Genomic DNA, 22,436 nt, shown 5'->3' on the forward strand with positions numbered 1-22,436 from the left:
TATTTACGGGGGAAAAAAAAAAAGAGAAGAGAGAGAGGAGGAGGTTCCCACCTTTTCCCAGGACCCAGGTGCACCGGGACTGGGCGACCGGAGTCGGGCATATGGGGTTTCTTAAATCCACGATCGTGTCTGTATTTGAATAAGATCCACCCTGTTTATCGTTTCTTACGATTCCTCTCCTTTAACCCCTTTCCTGACCCCCCTTACCCTGGCGCGAACGCGTTCGGGGTAACGACGGAATCCTTTCCCAAGAGGAAGGGAACCCCACCGGTTTCCGAATTCGAAATTAGACTTTCGTAGGGACCGGCTGGCACGGAAATTTCATTTTCACCCGGGGGATCGTCCGCGTACCGGTAACCCTTTGACGGAGCACCACGTCGCCAACGGAAACTGGAGATTACCGAGGACCACCGAAACTTCCCTCGGAAACCAGTTAAGGTGAAGAACCCTCCCAAAATCAGTAGATTCGAATAAGACACTTTGTTTTTAAGGGTATTGCATCGAACCGTCCGAATTAAGTGAAATAAACGCCATTGACATTACCAGTCATTTCATCGATACATCTGAAACTGGTTAAGCAGTGATTGCTACTCTGTATTAATAACCCTGATAGACGTGTGATGCAATGACGATGATTGTTGCACGGAAGTGACACATGGAGCACGCCATTTAGTACAATACCCAATATAATTCGACACCGCTTTCCATGTACAAAACAAATAGGTATTTAGAAAGATCTTCTTTTCCGAAGACGATCAAGTTCTTCGAGGTGCTTCGCATCATCTTAAGTCCTTTGTATCGACTATCTCAGATGTCTCCTGTGACAAGAAGACGTCGCGGGTTTCTGATCGAAAGGGAATCAGTGGTTGGCGAAGAAAAATATCCACCTGTTAACGTAAAATCCAACTTTGCAAGCAAGCGGTTACCCGCTTAGTCTTCGTCTCGTAATGGAAGGGATTGTTCCGTCAGGGGAACAAGTCCTCCCCTTCGGCATCCTCGCGATTCCGCGGAATTATATTCGGCAACGACTTTCCAAAGATTGGCCGATCACTAGTATAAAAAAGGGAAATAATCGATCGATTGAGAGAGGACCTACATCGCCGAACCAAATGCCCAGGACGGATGACGAATGGACGATCGGACGGATGTTTCCATTTTTTCCCGCCGTAGCGCTCGGGTCTCCCCGTTTACGAGCAGGTCCTCGCCTCTCGAGCTCGTGATCGATGGAAAGCCTCCGGTCATGTGTGGCAAATTCGACGGCGCAACCGCGAAATATCCTTTGACGGGGATTTTCACGCAAGACCGCCGAATCGCGCGGAAACCGTCTCCGGCAGCGTTTTTACCCTTTTTTGCCAAACCCTCCGGCCCGCGATCGATTTCCTCCCGTACGAGTGTCACACTCGGAATGACCGATGATGTTGCGATGTTAATTCCTTGCGTGGGAATCGGCTCCAGGGAAACGGCTTTGACCGAGATGAGAGCGGGTAGATGTTTAACGCCATTGTTTGAAAGGGAGGCACGGCCCCCTGGCGCCCTCTCCGCCCTATACATCTCTCTAAAAATTGGAACTACTTTCAAAGGGGCGAAATCTCCGTGATCGGTAAAACAGGGTATACGTGGGTGCCGCGTCGTAATCTCAATCATCCACGCATAACAACTTTATTTCGTATTCCTGGTCTTCTCTCCCAACCCACGTTGACCCTGATACTAAAAACGAAAAGGCGATAACTTCATTCCATCGATACTGTGCAGCATTTTAAATCTGCAGACGGGGTCTTTCTTTACCGATGGAGAACATTTCGCCCCTTTGAAAGCTGTTCCACGGAGCTAAGAAGCCGTGCCTCCCTTTCGACGATGGCGTGAAACATCTCCTCGCTCATCTCTGGCTTTAATCCCGTCTCGCAATTAGTCTGGACGCATTTTTTCTCCAAAAAATGTGGAATTTAGCAGCTGTACAGGTCGCACTTAGTCGCGGTGGGCTTAGGTCGGTTTCTAAAAACGATTGACTGGTGGCTCTCTGGTCCAGCGTGCCGGCGCCTATCGGGGAATAAAGAAAAGAGTCTCGGAGGCTAACTCGAAAATCAAATATTGATTCTCGTTTATGCGTTCGCGTCGAGCCGAGGCGTCACGCGATGGCGAGCCGCTTTTATTAAGTGATTACTCTCATTAGCTCGCACGCGATGCGCTTTGCGGCTCCCTCGCGAGCCGGCCGGCCACAAAATGGCGTCGAGGAGGAACGCCGAGAGCAAAAGGGTGGCTCCGGTCGAATCTACCAAGCCAAAGGGAACATCCTGACCTTAACCAGAATGCCTACTAACAGAGATGAACGGGGAGATGTTTCACGCCATTGTCGAAATTGAGGCGCGGCTCCCTAGCGCCGTGGAACAAGTTCCAAAGGGGCGAAATGTTCTCCATCGGTGAAGGAAAAACCCGTGTGCAGATTTGAAATGCAGCACAGGATCGATAGAACGAAGTTATCGCCTTTTCGTTTTTTGTATCAGGATCAACATAGGTTGGGAAAGAAGACCACGAATACGGAATAAAGTTGTTATGCGTGGATGATTGAGATTACGACGCGGCACCCACGTATACCCAAGTAGTTCCAATTTTTACAGAGGTGTTAAGGGCGTAGAGGGCGCCAGTGGACCTTGCCTCGGTTTCAAACGATGGCGTGAAACATCCCCCCGCTCATCTCTGCTACTAAGAAATCCAGGAAAGCGGTCAAAGCCGCGAAATAAGCGTCCGGACCTAATCCCGCGGTTTCCGACGTTCCCTGGAGACGAGGTCCAGGCATCGGAAGGACGTTCCTAATGTCCCTGGTCGATCGGTCTCCGGAGAAATCCCGGCGATTTTTGTCGAGCCTCCGGGGATGTTTTCTTGCCGGGCGCATCGCTGCCCCCGTTATAATTGGACTCTCCGTCGGGGAGAGAGCCAATCGAGATCCATAAATCAATTAATTTTAGCCGGTCCGATATGCCGACTAATTTAAATTCTTTCGGAAGCCTTCGGAACTATTGGCGCGATCCGAGCGCCGCGCGGAGGCCGGGGGAACTCGAGAGGGAGGAGACCCCAAAGCCGTGCACCGCGCAGAGAGGGCGGTGGCGGGCAAACGGGCAAAGGGGAAGGCAGACGCCACCTTAAGTATTTCTGATCGAATTCCAAATGGCTGGTTCGTCGTCCGGTCGGCCGGCCACGGTAAGAATTCAAACCCCCGACGGGGCAAATGGAGGAGCGCCGGTCGGGGCCCAAAATGACCACGCCGAGAGGGAACGCGCAAGCCGAGTTACAAAGGCGCTCGCCCTCGCGGTGCCGCGTGGTAAAAACGAAAACCCGACGCGCAATCGCGCCGGCTGCTAATCAGCCTCGCCTTCTTAGGGCTTAGGGGTGGAAAACCGACCCGGTCGGCCCAATCGAAACTCCCAGGACCACGACTACCGATAGCGCTGTTCTTCACGCTCGGGGTCGCTTCGCGTCCTGGGAACTCCACCGACGTCGCCCTCCTTACTTAGGGGCTTTCGACTATTTCCAAAGATTTTATCGTAAGAGGAGCAGTCACTCTCGGTGAGAGGGAAGACGCTTTAGGAAATGCGTTGCATACTTTCGTATGCTTTCCACCGGCATCCCTCACGAGGGTAATGCGTAGCGATAAGAACGGAGATACCCCGCACTCTTTCGCGGGAAATTTTCGTCCACGGCGAAACCCTCTATCGATTTATGGATCGTGTTAATGGAACCGCCCAGCCGTTTGGCCTGGCCCAAAGTGGACGATGAAGAGACACACAAGAGAGTCGATCCGTCGGCGTTATTGAGCGTGGAAAAGTTTGCGACGGCTTTGCGGCGTAATTGGACCGACGGAGTGGGGGGGCGATTAACGGCGCCATCTACGCAAATCTTTCGCCAAACTAAGAACCTGGTCGTTAAGACGGAACGCGGGAACCGACTTACCGACAACCCGGATTCTGTGTAGTGGGTCGACGATGGGAATTTTGAGGTACATCTTACCGACCGTGGATGCCTTGACGGCGAAATGGGGGGCGATGAACGGCGCCATCTACGCAAATCTTTCGCCAAACTAAGAACCTGGTCGTTAAGACGGAACGCGGGAACCGACTTACCGACAACCCGGATTCTGTGTAGTGGGTCGACGATGGGAATTTTGAGGTGCATCTTACCAACCGTGGATGTCTTGACGGTCGAGTAAATTACCGAAGCCGACATCGGTAAGAGTGCGGCCAATGCTTACTCTCGATTGATAAACCAGCATGCGCGGGTTAAGTTAATACAAGTCGCCGGTAGATAGCGCGTTTCGACGTTTCCATCGATTATCCATATCGCCGATACTTTGAAAGTGCGAGAACAGTTGCCGACAAATTGGGACGTTACCCGGGGGGAGTCGAATAACGTTTTACTCTAACATTACCTTCTGATTCAGACACTTTTCCGAGCCGTAATCGCCTCGAGACCACGATCGTAAACCCATAGCGATAGAAACTCGTTCTAATCGAATAATTCCCGAGATAGCTATTTTCCTATAAGCAGCTAACGGGCAACGCATGTCAGCGATAAGCTCTTATACGATCCAGCAACGAGAAAGACACTGTGGACCCTTCGTTGAACCTTCGTCTCCAGTCGAGCCCTTAACACTAGAAGTACCAAGACCAGTCAAAATGACTGGTTTCAAATGGCCCATCCTATACAAAAAAAATCCGCGGGTAGTTATAGTGCTAAAAGGAACTAAACCCACCGGATCAAATTAGTCCTCCAGGAGGTGTGCAATTTCGCGCGAAAAAACGCTTCCACGTGTGGCTTCTTTCTTCGTTGACCCGGCAGGTACTCTCGGTCGATTCGTCAGCAGTGGACGAGCGATTCGACGAGACGAGCACAATGGATCCTCGGTGAGGGTATTGTGTCCGATTCTCATTAAGAACGACCCCGCAACAGGGTCCGCAAGCTCCAGCCCGCGGAGGCCGAGTACGAGTACGAGACGCCGGTCGCGTGGAGGTCCTATGAATGAACCCTCCATTCAACTCGGACTCGCTTCGCTTAAGGTGAAGTGGAGCACCTCGAGGAACTTGATCGACGTCGGTAGAAAAGATCCTTCTAAATAGCTACGTTGCCGACGTTCGTTTTTATATCCAGAGCCCTGTCGAGTTATATTGGGTATTGTACCAAATGGCATACTCCACCTGTTTTTTTCGTACAATAATTATAAAGAAATCTAAGTTAAACTCCAGTAATCCTCTGGATTCATGGTTTCTGAGGGCCTAATTGACTGCAGAGGGACCCTCTGCGCCATCTGTGATTTCCGTGTCAACTAAATTTTCACTCCGAGACTTCGTATTAACATAACAGCGCATAAGACACTTTTTTGCTCTTTATTCCGTTCAGATGCCGGTTTCTCGATTACCAGAGTGTTTTAAATCGCCGTACAATTGTCCTGACCCTGTCGTTTCTCGTATTAGAGCCTTCTATAACTGGATATCGATCGAAATATGAGAGCTCGACGCCATTTTGCTTCTGGTCTGGGCCTTTAAAAATTCCTACAAGAACCAAAGAAAAACATTTTTTCGAAAAATCAAATTTCACGAGCATCGCGTTCTTCTTTAGGGCGTCCATGACCACGTGTTAACGTTTCAAATGATGCGGTGCACCCAGTTTGGAGAAAAGTTATATAAATATTTTGACGCTTTATATATATGTAAATNATATATATAAAACGACCCTTTCATATCACCATCTATATTTCATACAAAGACGAGCCCGATTCGAGATTTCGGACCAGCTCGGCCCCACTTGGAATCGATCGGCCCTCTGGCGGGCGCTCGAGCCGATTCGGTCGACCTCCTCTCGGCTCGGTGGAACCACCGAACAAGGGAAGACACTCCGCCAACTGTTTCTCCGGGGATTAGCCAACGCGTAGCGGCGAGAGCCGGCCAACTCTAGGGGAATCTCCGATTCGCCAAAGTCGTCTAAGAAGTGTTCCTCACTCCGGAGACCCTTGGACCCCTCTCGGGGCCGACGTGGCGTGCGCCTCTCGGGGACTCGACGAAGCGCTCGATCGATCTCGATCTCGATCTCGATCGACGTTCCATTCGTTGAATGCGGACGTCGGACGTCCGCATTCAACGAGCTCCTTGAGAAGGCTCGAAGCAAATCCAATGAAGAGAGTCCGGGGGAGGCCCGAGTGGCCCTTGCAGCGCCGTGTCCGGATCCCACCCCCGTCCGAGGGATCCGGGAAAGAAGGACCTACCTTTGACCTACCTAGGAGCCCTCCGCGACCCCGGCCGGACTCGGCGATCGATCCGCCATTTTTGCCCGACCGGTGTTCGTCTTCCCGGGGCGGAAGGTCGCCGCTTCCCGGCCGCGGGCTCTCTAGCCCCTCCTCGGTTCCGAAGCGTCGCCGAGGGGTGTACCCCTGAGGGGTTCTCTAAGAAGAAGAAGTCTAGGAACTGCCCCCGAGCCCTGGAAGCGTTTCCTTCCTACATCTCTTGGAGGTACCCCTCTTGGAGACGCTCCTCAGTCGAGCACTCGGCGCCGGTCCTTCCATCCTTCGATCTGGACTTCCGATCCAGGACTCTCCTCTCTCGAAAGGATCGAGGCTCCTCCCGCGAGCCCTTCGGGTCGACTCGGATCTCTCCGGGTAAATTCGGGGACGTTCGCGGCTTTCCTCCCGGGCCTCGGCGCTCAGTCGTGCCCGAGCCTCCCAGGCCGCAGGTGTCCCCGCGGAGCGCGCCGGAGCCCACCTCTCGCCCGCGAGGGTCTCTCGCCGCGTCTCGAGGAGGTCCCCTCTCCCACCGAAGGGTGTCGCGGGTCTCGGTCGCCCGACGAGAGTGGCGCCGCGGCCGCTTCTACCTCTCGCCGAGCTCGTCAGGCGCACTCGAGCCTTGGCAGACGCCGTAACCTCTGCTCGCCCCCGTCTCGAGGAAGGACCTCCGGGTCCCCCATCCTCGGGCACCCGGAGGCCTTCTCTCCGAGGAACCATTCCCCGGTACCCCTGGAGGGCGCGTTTTACCTCGGGCGGATACTCTATCGACCGCACCGAGCTCACGAGCGGCACCTCGACTTGGCGGCAAACCGCTAAGGGGTGCGCTTCCTCGCCAGGTCGGGTTGTACCTTAAAACCGGGCGAGATCGGGAGGGTCCACGTCTACTGGCCGAAATTGCTGGGCTTTTTCGCGGGAAACGCTCTCTTTTCTCGTAACGAACCCCCCACGAGGGGTGAGGGGTGAAGGTTAGCCCCCACTTCGCCTACATCGGTCGCGGGGCGAGGGACGCGGCTCGATCCACCGGAAGGGCAGTGGAAGGGTCCACGCTGGATGGTCGAAATTGGTTCAGTCTTCCCGGCACCGCGGTGGAAAGCGTTCTCCGAGGTACGGAAGTCCTGGCTCTTCTCGCTAGGCGACTCGTTTCTTCTTCTTCCTCGGGGATGATCCAGGAGACGCTGGAGTGCGTCTCTTTACGCGTTCTCGACGAGTTAAGGGTTCTCGATGCGTATGTTCTCCACGCCGCTTCTCGCTACTAAAATAAGAGGCCTGGTAGAGGTTACCCGATCGATATCAGTTTTGGACGAAAAGAACCAACGTCGCGAAATTCAATCCTCCGAAAACGAGAGACCGACGGACCTCCCTACTCCGGTCGGTCAGAAATTCCTGAAGAATTTCGAGGATAACTGCCTTTCCTCCGTGAAGACCTTAGTAACACGAAATATCTCTCCTGTGCTATCTATATATTTAACGAATATCCTAAATTTTATTAATATTTAACGGACATTTGAAATATTTCCAAGGCATTTACTTTGGAGTATTATTTTTATAATGCTTGTATAATACCAGCCTCACGTGTTTCATTTTAATATAGGTACTTTTTAAATACTATAACCTGCCGAATATATTATAAACGTTTTGAAAATATTTCAAATAAAGATCACACTTGGTCCCATAATGAAATAGCGGAAGGGAAATATTGTAGGATTTGTCGTTATTATTTTTTTTTTTTTTTTTTTCATACCAACGAAGTGCCCAATAATAATCGCGAAGTAAAAAATGGATTTTTATTACATGCTTACAAATGATTAAAACTGAATATGTCATTGAGATTTTCAACGAGTACTTTAGATGTCTTGAAATGCAACCCACATCTTAAAAGATCTTTAGCTTGTGATATTTATCTAAGATTGCAAAGAAATATTTTGACATTATTCTGTGCTAGTAGGGGAGTAGTTCCGGTGTAGGTGAGCTTCCTGTTGCGAAGATTGGCAGCTCCGGTCGGGCCGGAAATAGCGAAGGAAAATCCCTGGAACGATCGCGATCGATCGATTAGGTAATCCCGTGGGTGTTGGTAACGAAAGAAGTCGAAGCCAGAAGGTGCGTGGCTCTCTAGAGTCGTTAGGACGCAAAGGTCTAGTTCGGGGAGGTGGTGGTACCCCTACTCGAGACGGAGGCTCGATCTATCGGAAAGGCCATCGGAAGGGTCCACGCTGGTTGGTCGGGACCGGTCCAGTCGTTCTTCCGCTCCGGGGGACGCCAGATCTCGGTAATGGAGCTCCCGCGGGATCTAAGGTCGGTCTAGGACCTTTGGACTCGCTCCTCCGCGAGGAGAGGAGACTTCGAGGATGATCAAGAACCGCGGTCCCTTATGAAGGGGCCCTCGGAGGAGAGAGGATGCTCGCGACTCGCTCGCAGCTGACCGAGGGAGAGCGCTCCGAGAAGGGAGGCCGAAGGAAGGAGAAAGGAACGGTTAACGATCGGGTACCCCGACCTCAGGACAAATGAACACCTCCGAACAGACGGCCGGATATCACAAGTAAGTGATGCGAGGACATGCAGGAGCTGGTACCCTGGTACCGCGATTTACCCTTTAGCACATTGCCGGCCACCCTCACGTACGCGTGACTTCTTTTCCCCAGCGGTAATGCCTCATTGCGCTGATTACACAGGTAGATATATTCAGTCAGAGCAAGAAATAACAAACAGTTTCTACTGTTTTCCCCTCCTAATTTACCAGATCGTTTTTTTTTTTTTAATATTTTATGCGGACGCGGTTCGGTTAGTTTGAGATTCTCTTTCGTCGCTGCTTTAGAATAGCGAAAGCTTATTGTTAGATCTATTACAAGTTATAAATTGCCTTTCAATGTGTTCTACAATGAAGAAATATATGCCGATGCATTGTAAAATGAGGGGAGACCGATAATTAGTGACTCTGAAAGTGACGAAGAGGGTTCTTTGACGTATGATTGGTCAGGACTTGATTTTGAACCTGACCTCCATCCCTGTCAGGAACGGTCAATCTATATAATAATTTATATGATAATAATTTAAAAATATATGACTATGCAATTAAAATGGCGTAACAGGTATCTTAATGCCTATTTTAATAATAATTATATTGCAACTATTGGGTAAAAATGAGCGGCCGGCAAAGTGTTAAGGTAAACCCTTTTTGCGTATGGGCGAATTTCGTCAGGGCGCACGAGCCATATTCGACCAAATGCACTTATATGTCCAGCGCTGAAAGGGTTAAAAGGAAACTGGTGGTCTCTGTTTACTCGACTATCTTTCGTCGAGGGATGGTATTTGAAATTCTAAGCGGAGAACCGTGTACCTAACGATTCCGCGGTAATGACGGAACGTGGGTGGATATTTTTGGGGGGATACACATTGTCTAATTACATCTCAAATTTTTTAGGGGTACATTCTCCAATTACATCTGGATTACCTGTTACATGTTAATGCTTCAAACATCGAATGCGTTGTACATGTAGAAGCATTATACTCAGGGTGGCGAATAATTGACACTTCCGGGGTGAAATGTCAACCCGTCGCGTGATTAACACCGGTCGCATGCCACATTATCAAGGTACCTCGAGGATGCAGCAATACCATTAAATCAAGTTAGATGAAATCCTTAGAAGATTAGGGCCATTAGTCGAATCTCAGGTGGAAAAGGGGTGCCCGATAACGAGACTCGTATTACCGTATATGGTCGGAATTCCTAATTGAGTAAACGGCACTTTGGCCACTTGGCCGAATGCTTCGGTTAGAGGGCCATGGAGAAGTTTTTGGAAAAGTAGCCTCTCGCCAATGACTCGGAATCCGAAACATTAATTTGGGTACTACGTTGAATCCGGATCCGGCGGCGGTTGCGGTTCCTGGGGGACAACGGCGAGGTGAGCACGGCCGGGAGGGAATAGGTCGCGAACGACGACCGAATCGCGGCTTGCAGACAATGGACGGAAAGGAGCGAACCCGAAGGGGCGCGGAGGGAGGACCGGGTAACTGCTCTTTATTTCTTCGCGGAAGCGTAAGAGACAAAAGACGATCCGACATCAAACGCTCAAATTAGAAAAGCCAACGTACGAGCCGCCGGGATTGGCTGCGTTAAATCACCCCCTCGCGGATCCTTCGCCCCCTCGGCCTCTTTCCCACCCTTTGTATACATCGGCGCTGTCGAAATGATTTTCTCTGCGGTAAATATCGAAATCCCCGTATCGCTCCGGAGCTACCGTAGAAACAATGACTTTGTATACATCGACGCTGTAGAAATGATTTTCTCTGCCATGGTAAATATAGAATTCCCCGTATCGCTCGGAGCTCCCGTAGAAACCATGACTGGGAACGATGACTTTGTATACATCAGCGCTGTCGAAATGATTTTCTCCGCGGTAAATACCCAATTCCCCATATGGCTTCGGAGCTCCCGTAGAAGCAATGACTGGGAACGATGACTTTCTATACATCGGCGCTGTAGAAATGATTTTCTCTGCCATGATAAATATAGAATTCCCCGTATCGCTTCGGAGCTCCCATAGAAACGATGACTGGGAACAGAGGGTATAGGATGGAGTCCACCATCCGGAAGGGGTACCCCGTTAACGAGGCCTTCGTCTCTCGGTGGCGTTCGGCCAGGAAGATCAAACGTCCTCGAGCGGGACTCGCGAGAAGGAAAGTGCGATAACGGACGTTCCTTTGAAAATTAACCTCCTTATAACTCTAAGAAGGGTTCGCGGCCCCGTTTTGCCCGTCCAATTAAACGTGCCGTGAGCGGCGGCTGGATAAGGGGCAACCTCGAGAAGGGTGTATCAGCGGTTGTCTTCGCGCGGACGAGACGCGACGGGAAAAGGGTCCGTAATCGGTCGGGAAACGCCTCGTTAACGGGTCCAACAGGCCCGGGCCAAGCCGCGGAAGACAAAAAGATGCCCCTCCTTGAGCACGTCGCACGGCACGCGACCGGGAGCGTGCCAAGTGGCGAGCCTCGTGGTTTCCAAGGGTTCACTCGCTAAGGGTGCATTCCGTCATTCACCGACGTGGTACCGACGTGGTACCGAGATAGCGTCCGCCGAATCATCGGATAACGAGATCCGAAAGTAGTACTCGAACGACCTTCCATCTAAGTAGCAAAGAAATGGACCTCGGCAACAAACGCTGCTGCTTAACCCTTTCATTCCGCAACTGAACGCGACACCGTGCCGAAAGGGTGCACATTGCGCTTCGGTAGTCTTCGGTGTTCGAACTTACGTCTTCCACCTGAACAACGCCTCCTTGACTGCCTTTACTACATACACTCTTCTAAGTGTTAAACAACAACTGTTCTGTCGTATCATTATTACATTTCCAACCAAGAGTCTAGCTTTAAACTTTTTAGAAATTAAAAGTCATCCCAATATAGCTGGCCTTCTCGTCTCGTCTCGATGTCCAAACTATGTTACGTACGTTCAAAATGCACTTCTAGGATGGTTAATCCAATATGGGTGAATGCAATAAAAAGATACTCTGCAGATGTGGCAGAATTTCTTACTGACTAAAGTCGGCGCTCGTGACGAAAGGAGGTTAATTTGGAGCAACGCGACAACCCAAGATGAGTACACTGCTGGACATGGATGCCTTCCCTGCGGGTATGACGCCGCCAATACGTGGTGGGATGGCATTCATGTCCACCAGGGTACATCGTGTCTCTCCCGCGGTGCGTCCCCGTGAAAAAGGGAGGACGATCAAACGCCAGGAGGCGTACGACTTCGGCACGGCTGTCTGCGGCTGGACGGAATAAAACCTAACCTCTTGTCTGGTACTCGGTGTTCCTCTTCCCTCCCCAACGACTCCCACGGGGAGGTGGAAAAGGGAGGGCCGCGCCTTCTACCTCGCCGCGATCGACGTCGCGACGCGGGGGTGCGAGATGGCGGCTTTAAACGGTTTCATGGGGTCCTGCTACTCGTCTCGTGATAACGTTACTGATAGGATATTGCCTGAGGACGACGGAGAGCAGGCCGGATCGAAGCGCCAACTCGCGGCGTCGTTTTGAGATATGGGGCAATGCATCAAGAAGGCGGGTTTACGTCCGTGACGAAACGAGGAACGGCGCGTCGGAACGGACGCGCCCTAATAATTCCTATTCTTACCGTGAAACGGGGGACTTCCTTCCTGGACGATGTACGTAGAATTTCATTCCTTCGCGGCTGGGAGCAGAAGTGCATCGCTCCTCCTGGGGACCCTCGAGCCATTAGACCGAAGGGGTTAATTCCAAAGTTCCTACCGGAGGCTTCCGTGAGCTTAAGGGGCTATATGCAGTTGTCATAGGCGAAATTCCAGGATTGTTCTTGTTCTCATAACTAAAATCCATTTTGTTTAATCGATAACAGAGCAGAATGCAGTCCCAGCAGAAATTTCTATTGAGGGGAACGAGAGCTTTTAACGGGGACGGTAGATACTCGCTAATTCGACCTGCCGAGGATTTAGGGTAGCGAAAGCCTCGCTTTACTTGCCAGGGACATCATTTAATTCAATCCCATTCTACGGGCAAGGTAGCCGTACTTCTCGGTAAGGAGGTATCGAGCCCCCAAATCGAATAAGGCTATTTTCAGGGAGCTCCGAGTCTGACTTTCGGAAGCCATCTCTCTACCAGACTTTTATCTACCCCGAGAGAAATGCCCTGGGCCTTGGTTGAGTTTAAAGGACCTCCCCCGCATCCAAATGCACCAATGGACCTCGATGAACGGAGTCGAAGATGATCCAATTTGAGGTCGCGTTTCTTTAACACTAGAACTACCAAGACCAGTCAAAATGACTGGTTTCAAATGGCCCATCCTATACGAAAAAAAAATCCGCTGGTAGTTCTAGTGTTAAGAAAATGCCACGCGAGGCGGGAGAGAGATAGGACCGCGTCTTTATCGGTTTTCCCTTAATCGATCTTATTTTTTTTCCCCTCTAATATCGCTTCAACTGCTCTGGTTATTACCGACACACTATTGAGTTAAATAAATCCTATAAAATATATGTGCATTTGACGTTTGTTTATAACGGCTGATAACGGCTGTTTGAAGTCGTAAGATTCGTAATCAATATGTGTATCAAAATGTATAAAGGTGGAAGAGCAAAAAGTACATTATGGAATGAAACAAATGGACAAGATGGATGTTATGACCTAGCGGTTACCGCATGCCCTACGTCTGTCTTGTCCGCCATATTTGATACGGTTTCTACTGTAAACTACTTGATTTACGTAATATGCGTGAAAAACCTCGAAAACCCTGAAATTACCCAACCCTGGTCGTGGTATCGAAGACGTTCTTCGTCCCACTCTTCGAGTGGAGGAAAAGCGGACGCACAACAATCCCCAAAATTTTTACCGGGCTATTATTTCATTCGGTCGCGGTTCTAGTCGCACTCTTGGCGAGCGATTTCTCCATGAAGAGTATCGAGCCATCTAAATCGGACGAGGCTCTTCCGGCCTCCCCCTAGCTCCTGGAAAATCCACGACAAAATGTATGGTATGGTCCTGGTCCCGGTATCTCGGCACTGGCCCGTAAAAAGTCAGGTCCTCGGTCGTAGGGTGGAAGGAAGATGTTTTTTTATTATTTTCCCGATATCGAGCCGCGTTGCACCCCGTCGATGACGGCGACGCTGATGACGAGGACGTCGGCTCCGAGCCCGTTAACCTAATTTCGAGTTAATTAAACGGGATTTCGTTCACACCTACCCGATGTTCCCGCCGAGCTCGCGAGAACGTTACACTCTCTTTGTCACTTTTTTAATGGATAATCCGACGGGTTTGTGATAGTATCCTTGGGTTCTCTTCGGCGGATTCCGTTCTCGTTATCGCGGAACCTCGGAACAGTTTTTTATCACCCACGACATGCGGCATCCCTCCCATTAAATACCTCTGGCGGTTCTTTATCTACAATGTTCTCGTCATATTAAGATGATATGAAAGGCGCTGGGAAATTTAATCGACATTTATATTTATGCTGAAGGCTTTTGCGGTCTACATTAAGAATTATACGAACTGAAACGTTCCATATGACGTTTCAATAAAGTAATGATGAAGAGGTCGACGTAGAACCGTCGAAATCTCGTGAACTCATTATTCTTAATATGTAGGCTCACTCTTTCATATCACCTTGACACATTCGCGACTGGCAAATTTGCTCCGTTTCAAATACTGAGTTCCGGGGAAAATAATGAAATTCTGAACCTCGGGATGTACGATCCTCTCAAGGGAAAAGCTTCCTTTCGTTTGAACGTTCGAAACCTCGGGTTCCTTTCCAGCTCCTATCACGGGCTATATTTCTCGCTAGGAGAGATGCCATTACTCTTGCCGATTCTTCGTGTTTCCCGTTTTCCTCGAATTAATCACCGGATGCAGTACGCTGTTTCGTCTATCGGGTCCTTCTCTTCCGATAGTTGGACCCCTTTCGATGTGTCTCCCGCTGCAAGAAACTCTTCCCGATCTACCCTCGAAAAGTAAACCATTCTTTCAGGGCTCTTCTCTCATAAATAATCCCAGAGAAATCGCCGCGTCTCCGGGAGAGCTTTTCGGGTCGCTTTAATCTCTTTTCGACGGTCTTCCTTTTTCTTCCCCGAGCCCGCTCCGAGGTGCTGGAGAAGCCGAGAGGCAAATCGTAGGCAAATAGGTTTTGGGCCGGCGCAGTCACCTCGCGATGTGCGATGGTACAGCTCAGCTTCTCTCCCCACTTTCAAGGTGCGAGAAGTCGCCGATCGATAGCCTCCAATAATTCGAAAAACGCTGGAAAAAGACCCTTCCCCGGGAAAAGGACGCTTATCCGCGACGCGGTCCTGCGGCTCGAACTTTCAACTCCAACTTTCGGAAAAAGTGCGTGATGGCGAGGACACATTTTTATATTTATTTTTTTTTCACATCTTTTACTTTTATGAAAGGGTCATTCTATATACATAAAACGTCTCCAAACTGGGTGCACCGAATCATTTGAAAGTTCAACACGTAATTATGAAGGCCCTAAGGAAGAACGCGATGCTCGTGAAACTTCATTTTTCCCGAGAAAATGTGATCTCCGCTCTAGTCTACGCTAAATAAAACAAGATTTTGTTGAAAAATGAAATTTCACCGGCATCGCGTTCTTCCTTGGGGCCTTCATAATCACGTGCTGAAGTTTCTAATGATTCGGTGAACCGAGTTTGGAGAAAAAAAATAAATGTTTTGACGTTTCAATATATAGAATGACCCTTTCGTATCACCTTATGAGCATTGTTAATTAAATCTTTTTGTTTTAATGTAAGATGTACCATTTTCTAAAGAAACCGTCGATTCTTCTTCTCTGTCCGCGGTTTGACGTGAAATATTCCAAGGGAAGGAAAAAAAAGTAAATAGAAGGAAGAGCGCGCCGAGGAATGAATATATCTCACGGAATCGATATAAATTGCTTCGTATAGGCGACAAAAAAAAAGAACTTAACGCGTTCTCGTTCCCACGGTAATTCAATATCGAATGTGCAGTTTGAACAGGCACGAGATAATTCCACGTCCTCGTTACATTTACCGAAATTACGCCCTTACGAAGGAACGTGGGACATTCGGATGAAGTTACAGATCGTCCCCCTCGGGCTCGTACGAATTGGCAAAGGCGTGCGCCAGAAGAAGGAACTTTCCATTAAAAAGTGGAAAAACTTGAACATTCAACTGGGAGACCCAGATAGGAAAACAGCTAAATGGATCGGGGTCGCGAGAGTCCCGATACACTTTGAAATTCGGGCCGGAAACACCCTGGAAGCGAAAAGGGAAAAGTAGAAAAAAAAAGGCCTGATCGATCCCAGGTGGGGAGTAGGACAGAAAGAATATCGCCACCTTGGTCCTCTCTCCACGAGTGGTAATTCGCGAAAGGGGTGTCGATCCATATCCCGATGAAAAATTCCTAATCCTCAAACGAGTGCGATCCTTCTGCCCCGGAGGGCCCCTAGCCCCTGGCCCCCGTCCTCTGGCCTCGTCCACCCTCATTTTTCGCGAAGCCCGGGGCGTTATTTAAACCCAGCCCGACTAGCGCTTCTCCTTTTTTTCTTCACCGAGCCACTGGGAAAAATGGCTCTCTCTCCAGAGCTATCCAGAGCTTTCTCGCCCTTTCCTCCTTCACTTCCGCTCCTCCTCTCTTCGGTGCATTGCCAAAACGGATGCCGCCCCTCCAGGATCGCTCAGAGTATCGCTTCCTTATCTCGACCTGGGCTAAGCTGCGCGTTGACTCCCCCTGGAAGTGAGTTTGGCCTGGCTGCTTCCTCGTTTACTTCCTCGGCTGTATCGATAAAAGCGATTGCTATTGTAGGATAAGGACCCAAGGGCCACCGGGCCACGGCTTATCGCGAACCGAGTCTTCGGCGTCCTCTTGACGCGCGTCGTCGGCAGGAAAAGTCTCGGGACGTTTTCCGCGCGTCGTTAGAGGTCCGGGCACTTTTATCCGCGGAAAGTCCCCCTCGGTGGCTGGTTGGTTCTTCTTTATTCCCCGAGACAATCGCCAGGAGAGCCGACGAGACCAGAGAGGGAGAGGTACGCGAGCGAACACTCTTTCGCGACTCGAGAGCGAAATAAAGAGAGCGCCGACGAAACGGAGACACCCGCTCGTCCTTTTACTACCTCCCCCCGCTGGAGGGGTGGGTTCCCTCTTTTTCCATCGATTTTGAAACAACGGCCCGCCACTCGGTCTTCCACCGCGACTCGCGTATCCCATTGAGCGGAGCCGAGCGCCCCCTTGTAGAGCGCGGGCGCCAAGTACTCCTCGCAGGTCCTAACGGGGGAGATTCGAGTCCACCGCGCATTTGCGGCTCGCTTCCCCACCTCCTTGGACGGAAATATGCCGAGAGAAGGCTTTTTACTCCGTAGCCAGGGACGTGGCGTTTAAGGGAATGCCTATTGCACCGGCTAGCTGCTGCCACCTTCGAGTCCCTCCCTTAAGGGGTTGTGAAGGTAGCATCCGAAAGCTGAATCGCTCATAAAACTTTTCTACGAAATGACGAATCGTTTAATACTTTAAAATCTGAATATATAGACCCTAAGATAGGTCCTGAAACTCGCGAAATTTCATTTTTTACAAACTATTTTCAAAATACCTGTAAAGAAATTTGAAAAGAATTGAAATTTCATGAGTCTCAGGACCTTCCTTATAGTCTCCCTATTCGCGGTGTAAAGTTTCCAGCTATTCGGTAAATCGAGTTGGGACAAATGTTTTATAAACAAAACCTCTTCGCCGCCACTTTCACATCACCTTAAGGCTCGCATACATTATGCCGGGACGCATCGCAGCGCATTGCGTTTCGCAAAATCCGCGCGGGATCGATTTCATAGGTTTCATATGGACCATCGCATGTTACAGAAGGAATATTGCGATGCGCTGCGGACTATAATGTACGTGAGCATTTAGCGCCCAAATTCGTTCGGAGAGGTCCAGACATTTCGTTTCTATCGGTGTTCTCATACATTTCTACCTTAACACATTCGCGACCGCTGACGTGAATTCAAGTCTTTTCAAGTTCTATTCCTGGTTGCCGCTTACGTGAATTCACGTCATTTTAAATCCTATTCCTGATTGCCGCTGACGTGAACCACGTCCATGACGATACACGACACAAGTTTGCGGCAACCAGTTTCAGGATTTCATTATTTTCGCCGGTACTCAGTATTTGAAAGGGAAAAAATTTGCCGGTCGCGAATGTGTTAAAGGCAGTCAAGAAGGAGTTGTTCAGGTGGAGGACGTTAGTTTGTACACCGAAGACCGCCGAAGCGCAATGTGCACCCTTTCGGCGTGGTGTCGCGTTCAGTAGCGATTGTCTGGCGGAGCGGCCGCAATGAAAGGGTTAAGGTTCCTATATTTTTCGAGATGCACGCGTGGACTGACGTAGCCTTTCGACCGTTCGCAGGGATGTGAGGAATGATCACGCGAATTTGTTAAAGGCAGTCAAGGAGGCGTTGTTCAGGTGGAGGACGTAAGTTTGTACACCGAAGACCGCCGAAGCGCAATGTGCACCCTTTCGGCGTGGTGTCGCGTTCAGTAGCGATTGTCTGGCGGAGCGGCCGCAATGAAAGGGTTAAGGTTCCTATATTTTTCGAGATGCACGCGTGGACTGACGTAGCCTTTCGACCGTTCGCAGGGATGTGAGGAATGATCACTTGGGTTATGGTCGGGCTGCTCCTGGCTGCGGAAACGACCTGCGGCAGAAGCCTGGCGTCCGGGAACCCAAAAGAGGACGTCGTCAAACAGAGGAACGGCTTGAAGGCTGCCGGTCCGGACGATGAAGAGATATATCGTGGGTATCCGCATGCGGAGGAGAGGTTCAGAATGCCTAATTCGTTCATTTGGGGCTCATGGAGATAGTTACGAAGAACTACAACGGCGGTAATCCTCGATCCGACTTATCCGACCGAGTACTTCTCTTTTATCCAGGTCTAACGTGCTACACGTGCGTCAACGTGAGCGATAACCAGGTATCGATGAGCCCGTTAAAAATCTTCTCGAGAACGCGCCAGTTGGTCAGGGTCTCCCGTCCCAGGGCTATCGGGAGGGAGATCCAACGACACTGAGCCCGACTCGTTATTTAAAGTGCACCTCGCATCGGATTGACCGGGGCTCTTCCTTGTACAGATGTGCAACGAATGGGCCATAGACACACCCTGTTCGGCAGCCGGTAGGGACTTCTGCCGATCTCTGCACATCTTGGACAGTCGCGGAAATAGCGTCTTGGCAAGGAAATTTACTTCTCCGTAACCCAGGGACCGGACCCCATCGATTGGATCGGCTCGACTCCGAGCACCGTCACGGTTTTTACCCTGGACATACGTCCGACGTATCTGCAAGAGCAGAAAGATCAACGGGGAGATATTTCGCGGCATTGTTTGAAAGCTTGGCACGGCCTCCTGGCGCCCTCTACGTCCTTTACACCTCTATAAAAATTGCAACTACTTTCAAAGGGACGAAACCTTCGTGATCGGTCAAACAGGGTATACGTGGGTGCCGCATCCAAATCTCAATCATCCACGCATAACAACTTTATTTGGTATTCGTGGTCATCTATCCCAACCTACGTCGACCCTGACACTAAAGACGAAAAGGCGATAACTTCATTCTATCGATACTGTGCTGTAGTTGAAATCTGCAGACGGGTTCTTTCTTTACCGATGGAGAACATTTCGCCCCGTTGAAAGCTGTTCCACGACGCTAGGGAGCCGTGCCTCAATTTCGACGATGACGGGAACACATCTTCCCTGCTCATCTCTGGAGAGAGGAATCCCGTCGCGAGGGTGTTCCGCGGCTCGTTGCATTCCCTGGATCGTAACTATCCGCCGAGCCGTCGGAAGGACCGAGTTTTCCCGGTTTTTTGGGCAAAATTGGCTAGAACCGGATAAGGGGTTGGACAGAGGCCATAAATCGTGGCGGCGCCGGTCAGTCGACCACTCGATCGAAAGGGCTTCGATAAGAGAACTCCCTGCCGATCTGACCGTTCCAAGAGCTCAGGATAGCATCTCCTTTTGCAGGTCAGCAAGAGGTGCGCCAGCAGCGAGGAGTGCGGCCCAGCCTCGGTGGGTTGCGTTCCCGTCGACACCCAAAAGGTGCGAAATAGCGGAATTTCGAGGTCCCTCCCAGAGCCGGCGATGGGCTCGGCAAATAAATTCGGTTATTTCGTTCCAGATCTGCATAAGCTGCTGCGATGTCAGCTACTGCAACGTCGAGTCACCCACCAACGCGACCAATGCGGTCTTCTCGAGAAAGAGGAGGACGAAATCCAAGCCGAAACGCAAGCGACCCGGCAGGAACGCCGTCGACAGGATCGGCCATACTTCCGATCGGGTCTTTTGGCTTCTCGTGGGCCTCTCGTATGCATATCACTGTTGAAACCCCTCCTAGGAAGAGCGAAGCGGTCCGTGGCTTTGCTATTAGTTGAACCATGTCATGGAAGAACGCTCCCTCCTGTCCGATACCTGTTTGACGCCCCATCACCTATCTCTTCGTTATCACCGGCATCGCACTGTTGACTCCACTCATTTGGTTGATTTAAAAGTCCCTTAGATTCGACACCCCATCTTCCTATCTATTCGTTATCACCGTCATTGCCCTGTTGACTCCACTCGTTCAATTAATTTGCAAGTTCCTTCGGTTTGGAATAACTTTTACCAGGCTATTCGGTACGTTCTGTCCTCCTTTGATGATAAGAGCAAATTTAGAGACGAACGTGTTGTTTCGTTCCTTGGAGGATACGCCATTTAAGGAGACCTATTCGTATCAATTGATTTGATTAGGTATTTTTCAATTAGAGTGGGGCTTTCCTTAACTTATTTGGATCGCGATGGTCGGCTTTCGATTGGTCCTATCTTAGGGAATTGATTAGATCACCGATTAGCGGCCAGGTTCGATCACAATCTTTCCTTATTGCCAATTATGTATATTATCTTTAGTGAAAGGAAGATGGACGATACGTTTGCGCGTATTCTTGGGGATTTTACGGGGACAGTCAAACGATCGGCTCGATTTCGGTAGAATGATAGTACCTAGCGTTCTTCCATAAGACGTTTCCGCAATCTATGGCTTTAACGAGGCTGAATCTTTTGAATGAGAAAAGGCCAACCAGTGGCACCGGATACAAGCCTTCGAAAGGACAAATCTCCTACAGGTAGTTCAATAACTGTTCCGCCTTCTTAGAGGAATTATTTATAACCGAGATCGAGAATCAATTAGAAGTCCCGGAGAACGAGAACGATTCAACGAAGACCAAGATAAAGTTAAAGAAAATCATTTTCAACGTCAACCCTGACCTATCACGAAACGTTTCCCATTGCAAAACTATCTAGCTTCTCGTAATACACAAAACCAAACAATCGAAAGAATTATAGTGATATGAAAGTGTCATATATACATAAGGAAAAAATCAAAACATTGATAAAACTTTTCTCCAAACTGGATGCACTAAATAATTTGAAACTTCATCACGAGACTATTCGCGAAATTTCATTTGTCGAAAAAAATGTTGTATCTGTCTCGGATAAAAACCAAAAAAAAAACATTTTTTTTCTGTAGAAAAATGAAATGTCACGAGCATCGCGTTCTTTCTTAGGGCCTCCATAATCACGTGCTAAAGTTTGAAATTATTTCGTGCACCCAGTTTGGAGAAAGGTTTTATCAATATTTTGACGATTTATATGTATAGAATAACCCTTTCATATTATCTTAAGTGGTCCCTGGAGGGGTAAAGCGATTTATTTCGACAAAGGACATTTTCTTTGTATACTCTCTATGTTAAAAAGGGCTCTTTTGAATCGAACAATTGGAAATGTCGTTTCCATGGCACATGTCGCTCGATACCATTTACGATCCATGGGTGCTCTTACTCCGTTGTAGGGAATTTCTTTTAATCCTTACGAACCACCAAGTTCTCTCCTATTCCGGCGGAGTATTGACAATGTCGATTAAATGCCGAGCCAAAGCTGTTGTTAATTTGCAGAATTGGCGAGGCGAGGCGAGGCCGCAAGAGGATTTGAATCATTGTACTCGGGAAAAACAAGAAAAAAAGGTGACGCGTACCTAAAGCTACTTACTATCGACTCGCCTATTACAGATTATTATTGCCATTACGATTATTACTAATATATATTATGATATAGAGACTATACATTGTTCCGGGTGTAATGTAAAACACTGTTGGTAACGGAGTAAAGAAGATTATACTTGTCATAGAGGCTTCTTTCTCGCGGTTGCCCTGGTTATTTTCATTACGGATTATTACACTAGGAAGTACCGACGATTATCGTTAGTTTTCATTGAAAACCAACACGTGATAATCAAAGTCACACGATTATGAGAATAGCCACGGTTTGGACAGGACAGATGTGGAACTTCTTGCGACGCGAGGGTTATTATTGCAGTATTTGTGGTATTCCCCAGGTCGTTTCAACAATGGAACGAAGGACGTACCGCCATCTCTGATTGAAACCAGTTACTTAATGCGGTGAAGCCATACCCGTATTCTGCATCTCTGAAAAGAGAGCTCATTCCTAGCTAATCTTCTCACGTGAATTTATTCACCCAAATCTGTATCTTCCGAGTGAAAATGGGAAGGTGGCAAGCTTTCCTGTTGATTATATATTTCAGTGGAAAAACCTCGAGAAATGGGGAATTACCTAACCCTGGGCCGTGCCTCGCTTTTAGTATTTTCACTTG

General features: G+C 49.4%; 1 protein-coding gene across 1 annotated transcript; it reads left to right on the forward strand.

The window, feature by feature from the left end:
- Positions 1-8,604: 8,604 nt before the first annotated feature.
- LOC105696522 lies at positions 8,605-21,169 on the forward strand. The gene is made up of 6 exons (XM_012419066.2): positions 8,605-8,801; positions 18,379-18,534; positions 18,672-18,712; positions 18,870-18,968; positions 19,760-19,834; positions 19,914-21,169. Exons 2-6 carry the CDS (start codon positions 18,390-18,392, stop codon positions 20,115-20,117), a joined length of 564 nt encoding a protein of 187 aa, XP_012274489.2. The 5' UTR covers positions 8,605-8,801; positions 18,379-18,389; the 3' UTR covers positions 20,118-21,169.
- The last annotated feature ends 1,267 nt before the right edge of the window (positions 21,170-22,436 follow it).

This window comes from Orussus abietinus, unplaced genomic scaffold (assembly GCF_000612105.2).
Source record: "Orussus abietinus isolate OABI.00-Male unplaced genomic scaffold, Oabi_2.0 scaffold13, whole genome shotgun sequence".
In the NCBI taxonomy this organism is placed as follows: Eukaryota; Metazoa; Arthropoda; class Insecta; order Hymenoptera; family Orussidae; genus Orussus; species Orussus abietinus.

What these genes read in the sequence shown, in the direction of transcription:
- LOC105696522 (XM_012419066.2), top strand. Translation starts at nt 18,390, where the DNA reads ATGATCACTTGGGTTATGGTCGGGCTGCTCCTGGCTGCGGAAACGACC. An exon ending in GGACGATGAAGAGATATATC is followed by an intron (nt 18,535 to 18,671) that starts GTGGGTATCCGC and finishes TCTTTTATCCAG; the next exon opens with GTCTAACGTGCTACACGTGC. An exon ending in GTCGCGGAAATAGCGTCTTG is followed by an intron (nt 18,969 to 19,759) that starts GCAAGGAAATTT and finishes CTCCTTTTGCAG; the next exon opens with GTCAGCAAGAGGTGCGCCAG.